Below are 4,867 nucleotides of genomic sequence, written 5' to 3'. Positions count from 1 at the left end.
AAAAAAAATTTATAATAAAAAACAAAGTATAAAAAAAAAAAGGAGAGAGAAGAGGATAAAGACAGCAGTGAACAATAGAGAGGCAGGATGTTAATGAGAAATAGATATGGTTTATTACCTGTTGATGATGACATGTATAGTATTCTCAACTGAACCAGTCTGGGAAATATTTCATGATGGGTGAAGTCTCTTTAATAAGCAAAATAGGAAGACTTATGAATAACAAAAAGGCATATGAAAAAATGCTGAACATTCCTTATCATAAGGGAGATACAGATCAAAACCATAATGTGATGCCGTATAACGCCAGTCAGAATGACTAAGATTTAAAAAAAAAAAAAAAAAAAAATAAAGCTGGCAGTAATTCTTCCCAGATGTAGGAGTAAGAATGATTTTACTTTCTTTTTTATACATGCATCTTCTTATTCTCTGAAATTTTTACCATAAACATGCAACACATGCCTGATAAAAAGATCATTTATTGGCATATTGTGGGAGGATATAAGAAATGATCCTTGTCCTCAAAGAATTCATAATCTAGGGGCTAGCAGGGGGCATGGTGGCTAAGGGTGCTGGACTCCCACATGGCTGACCACAGTTCGAGTCCTGGACCTTGTGGCTTGCTTTCTCACTTTCCCTCTCTCACTCAAATTAAAATATACAAATAGTTAAAAAAATTCTTCTTCCTTTTTTTTTTTGGAGAGGTTTTTGCTATGGGGTGTGTGTACCTGCCGGAAAGCCAGAGAAAAAGAGACAGAAAGCAAGAAATCATCCCCAGGGAGTATGGCCACGCTGCAATCCCTTCTCCTCTATTCTTTTCTTGGGATCTTGGGCATGCATGCACATGTGCTCGGCATGAGTTCAAGCCACCGGGTCTGGGACTTGAACCATGGTAGACTATATGGGAGTCCAGCAACGTAGCCATTACTCCATCTGCTGGTCCCTAAAATAATTCTTAAAAAAATAATTTATAATCCAATTGGCAAATAAGAAAAACACATGAAATAGTTTGAACTAAAAAAGAAAACCACATAGCAGGACAAGATCCTATGTTTAATCATCATTTTAGAGATAAAGAACATGAAGTTCAGGGCAGTAAAGACACTCAGGTGACATGCTTTAATTTGTTGCAGTGGCAGGGCTATAACTAAAGTTTTGAAATTATGAACCCAGCACTCAGTACATTCTTTTTCTAGTCTCGTATTTCTCATCACCAAATTTCTGATGAGTCCATGTGGTACTGATCCATGATAGCAGGTGCAATTGGAGTGTGTGTGGGGGGGTGCTGTTTGGATTCTCCTGGTCAGGAGAGCACCTTGACTCTGTTGGAATGAAATAGAAAAGCCTTAAAGGCAAAGTAGCAGCTCAACTATGTAATCACAGGTCCTGGCCGTAGCCTCAGAAACCCCACAGCATTCGTAGGTCCAAAAGATAAGTCATGCTGCAGTACAGCTCTGATAACATGCTCTCAGAGATGTAGCCAAGGAGCAGCTGGACGGTCCAGGCATGGACTGAGACCAAACTCAGGTGACATGACTTTGAGCATCAGTTTCCTCATATGCACATAAAATGGAGATAAGTACTGTAAATTATGAGCAAGAAATAATAAACGTAAAGCCTTTAGCACATTCCCCAGCATGTTGGACACTCAAGAAACACCCACTATTGTTAGGTAAAGATGAGTAAAGAAAGGATGAGTATTTTCAGGACTCTAGAAACACTGTATAGCAGTTTCTATTGACTAACATGAATGCTATTATCTGAATGTTATATTATTACATTAATATGATAATCAACACTATCATTAGTATGTTAAAATGAATATTACTAGTAGTATAATAATATCTCTCAGTACCACACCACCATATATTAAGAAGTCACTATTGCCCCGCCATGATCTAAACACTCTGGATGCACTAATACACGTGATCCTACCTACTCTAGGAGATAGGCACAGCTGTTATTTCCATTTTATAGGAAAGGAACCAGAAAGAGAGTTATTTGTTCAAGATCAAGAGGCAGCAACAGAAGAGATGAGTTCTGTGACCAGAAGCTGATAGAAATATAGACGGTAAAGGCTGTTCTGAGGTCGTCTCAGATGAAACGAGGAATATCTTACTGGAGAAAAAGCCATCCTTGTTATACCACCGCAAAGAATTTGGCTGCACTGTGTCCATGCCCTAAGGCTTTGTGGAACACCAAATTTAAGAGTAATGAGTATCTGTTAAGTGAAGTTTCTAAGCAAAATACAGAAGGAAATGCACAAGTATCGTAAAAGATAAAATTGAGTGAAGCAGAGAAGAAAAATTTGGAAAACTCACAGCCTAGTCATGCAAAGAATGAAAAGGCAGGTATGACACAGAACATTAAGAATATGGGTGGGTGAGTGGTTACTAAAAAGATTATCACTGCTAGAAGAGATCCAGGTGCTAACTGTCAAATATATGAGAAAAGGGTCCCAGGGTATCTGAGATCTTCAAGGTTGCTTCTCCTATCATAGTCTGAGGTGTAGGAGAGCCACAGGATTTCAGGGGATGGACCCAGGGCAGGTTTGCCATCCTAAACTGCCCTGGAACTCTGGTCCCTGCAGCCTAGTGTTTGTTCTTTGGCCCCAGCTGTGCTTCAAGTGGCCCTACCTGTGGCTTGACCAACTGTTAAGGCTGCAGCTCCAACCTGCACAAGCAGTAAATCCAGTGGCATGCATATGCAGGTAATTTTTTTTTTTTTTTTTGGAGAGGTTGTTTTGCTATAGGGCATGTGCGCTTGCCAGACAGACAGAGAGAGACAGAGACAGAAAGCGAGAAATCACTTCCCAGTGGGGGAATGGCCACGCCACAGTCCCTTCTCCTCCATTCTCCTCTTGGGATCTTGGGCACACACACACGCGCCCGGCACGAGTTTAAGCCACTGGGTCTGGGACTCGAACCGCGGTTGACTACGTGGGAGTCCAGCGACATAGCCATTATGCTAACTGCTGGTCCCATGCAGGTAATTCTTTAGGCTCACAGAATTCATAAGCTCTAGGAGCACTGTGGCCTCCATCTAGATTTCCAAGAATGTCTTGGACTATTTAGAGGGCTAGGCAGAGACTGTCACGGGTTCAGAGCCACCACAAAGGGTTTCCATGAGGGTGAGGCCAAGTGGAAATGTGGGACTATAGCTTCCAGAGGGTGTCTTCCAGGTTAATGCCTGATGGAGCTATGGGGTAGACTGTCCTCCAAATTCCAGAACTGGAGAGGTACCAGTATTCAGTGCCAGTCTTGGGGAACTTCAGATAGGAAACTCCAAATGAGAGTTGATGGACTGAGCCTAGCCAAGCCATTAACAGCCAGATTGCTCAATGGTTTTGGGGATCAAACCCCAAACCAATGCATTTAAGATGTGGTGCACTGGGACCAGCACTTAGTTAATGGCTATGTCACTGGACTTCTATGTAGTCGATGGTGGTCTGAGTTCTGGACCGGGTGGCTTAAACTCACGCTGGTGCATGTACGTGCGTACCTAAGATCCTGAGAAGAGAAGGGAGGAGAAGGGATTGTGGCATGGCCACCCCCTGTGGGGGGTGATTTCTCGCTTTCTGTTTCTTTGTCTGTCTCTGTCTTTCAGGAGAGCGTATGCACCCTATAGCAAAAATGTCTACAAAAAAAAAAAAAAGGATGTGGTACACGAAATTAAATATTATTAAGATCTTTAAGATTTAATTTCTGTCCTTTTAGGTTGCAAACTTACTGAAGGCCTGATATTCCTTTTTTCTTATGGAATGGGAATTCTACCCCATATCATGGTATTTTAGAAGTATATAATTTGTTTTAACTTCAAAGGCTCACAGTTAGACTTTGAACTTTTGAGTTGGTGTTGGGATGGGCTAAGAATTTTGGAACTATTGGGAAGAAACATATTTTGTATGTAAGAAGAAAATGTATTTTGGGGGCTAGGAGCAGAATGCTATGGTCTGAATGTGTCCCCTCAAAATTTAAGTGCTAAAATTTGGTGATTCACTGTGACTATATTAAGGAGGGAAATTAATCCAACTCTGGGATTTGCAGGCGATAATCAGGGTAGGGCCCTCACCTAAATACTGTGGAAGAGGGAATGAGATAGAGACACAGATGTACCAACAGAGAGACACTCATGGATGCAGCCTTCTGATCTTGGACCTTTAAAACTATGAGCTAAATAAACCTCTACTCTTTATAAATTAACCAGACTCGAGTATTCTGCTACCTGCGATACAATGAACTAAAACATTATTTTATTTGTCAAATTAGTCATCACAAAGTGGCTTGAGATGAGTGAACAAACAACATGTGTCTGTCTATCAAGAAAAGAAGGGCCTAACAGGTGGCATGGTAGTTAAGGTGCTGGGCTCCCACATGGCTGACCATGGTTTGAGACCTGGAGCTGGTGGCTTGAAAATCATACCAGGGGTGTGTATGTACATGCCCAAAATCCCAGGAGGAGAATGGAAGTGGAGGGACTGCAGCAGGGAGATATCCCCCTTGGGGGGTGATTTCTCCTTTTCTCATTGTCTTTCTCTGGCAAGCACATGTGCCCTATGGCAAAAGCCTAAATAAATAAATTTAAAAACAAAACAAAACAACACTAGACATGAACTGGGAACTTAAAGGGATGATCAGGCAGTACAGAATCCACTACCTAGGAGGGTAGGCCAACCCTCCAAAGTAAAAAAAACCTGGCTCCAAATCCTGGTGAAAACTGTGCTGGGTGGAGAAGTGCAACTAAAAGAAGGGTTTAAAAAAGTCCACCCACCAAGAACTGGGAGGGCAGGGGCTCACCTACCTGAGGCCTTGCTCCCGTCTGCTTAGTGGCCATGTCCTCCTGCCCGGCTCTTGTCTGCTGATGGCGG

The 4,867-nt window shown here is 42.1% G+C and overlaps 1 protein-coding gene across 1 annotated transcript in view; it reads right to left on the bottom strand.

Moving 5' to 3' along the window:
- The window catches only part of ZNF354A (zinc finger protein 354A), a 14,931-nt gene extending 10,071 nt beyond the window's left edge, over positions 1–4,860 (bottom strand). Inside the window, exon 1 of the mRNA XM_006172153.2 lies at positions 4,801–4,860. Within this exon, the coding sequence (XP_006172215.2) occupies positions 4,801–4,833 (33 nt within the window). The 5' untranslated portion in view covers positions 4,834–4,860. The remainder of the gene's footprint in view (positions 1–4,800) is intronic.
- Between the last annotated feature and the right edge of the window lie 7 nt (positions 4,861–4,867).

Source organism: Tupaia chinensis, unplaced genomic scaffold, assembly GCF_000334495.1.
Source record: "Tupaia chinensis unplaced genomic scaffold, TupChi_1.0 Scaffold000612_1, whole genome shotgun sequence".
NCBI lineage: Eukaryota > Metazoa > Chordata > Mammalia > Scandentia > Tupaiidae > Tupaia > Tupaia belangeri.
This window is presented reverse-complemented; position numbering and strand designations above follow the sequence as displayed.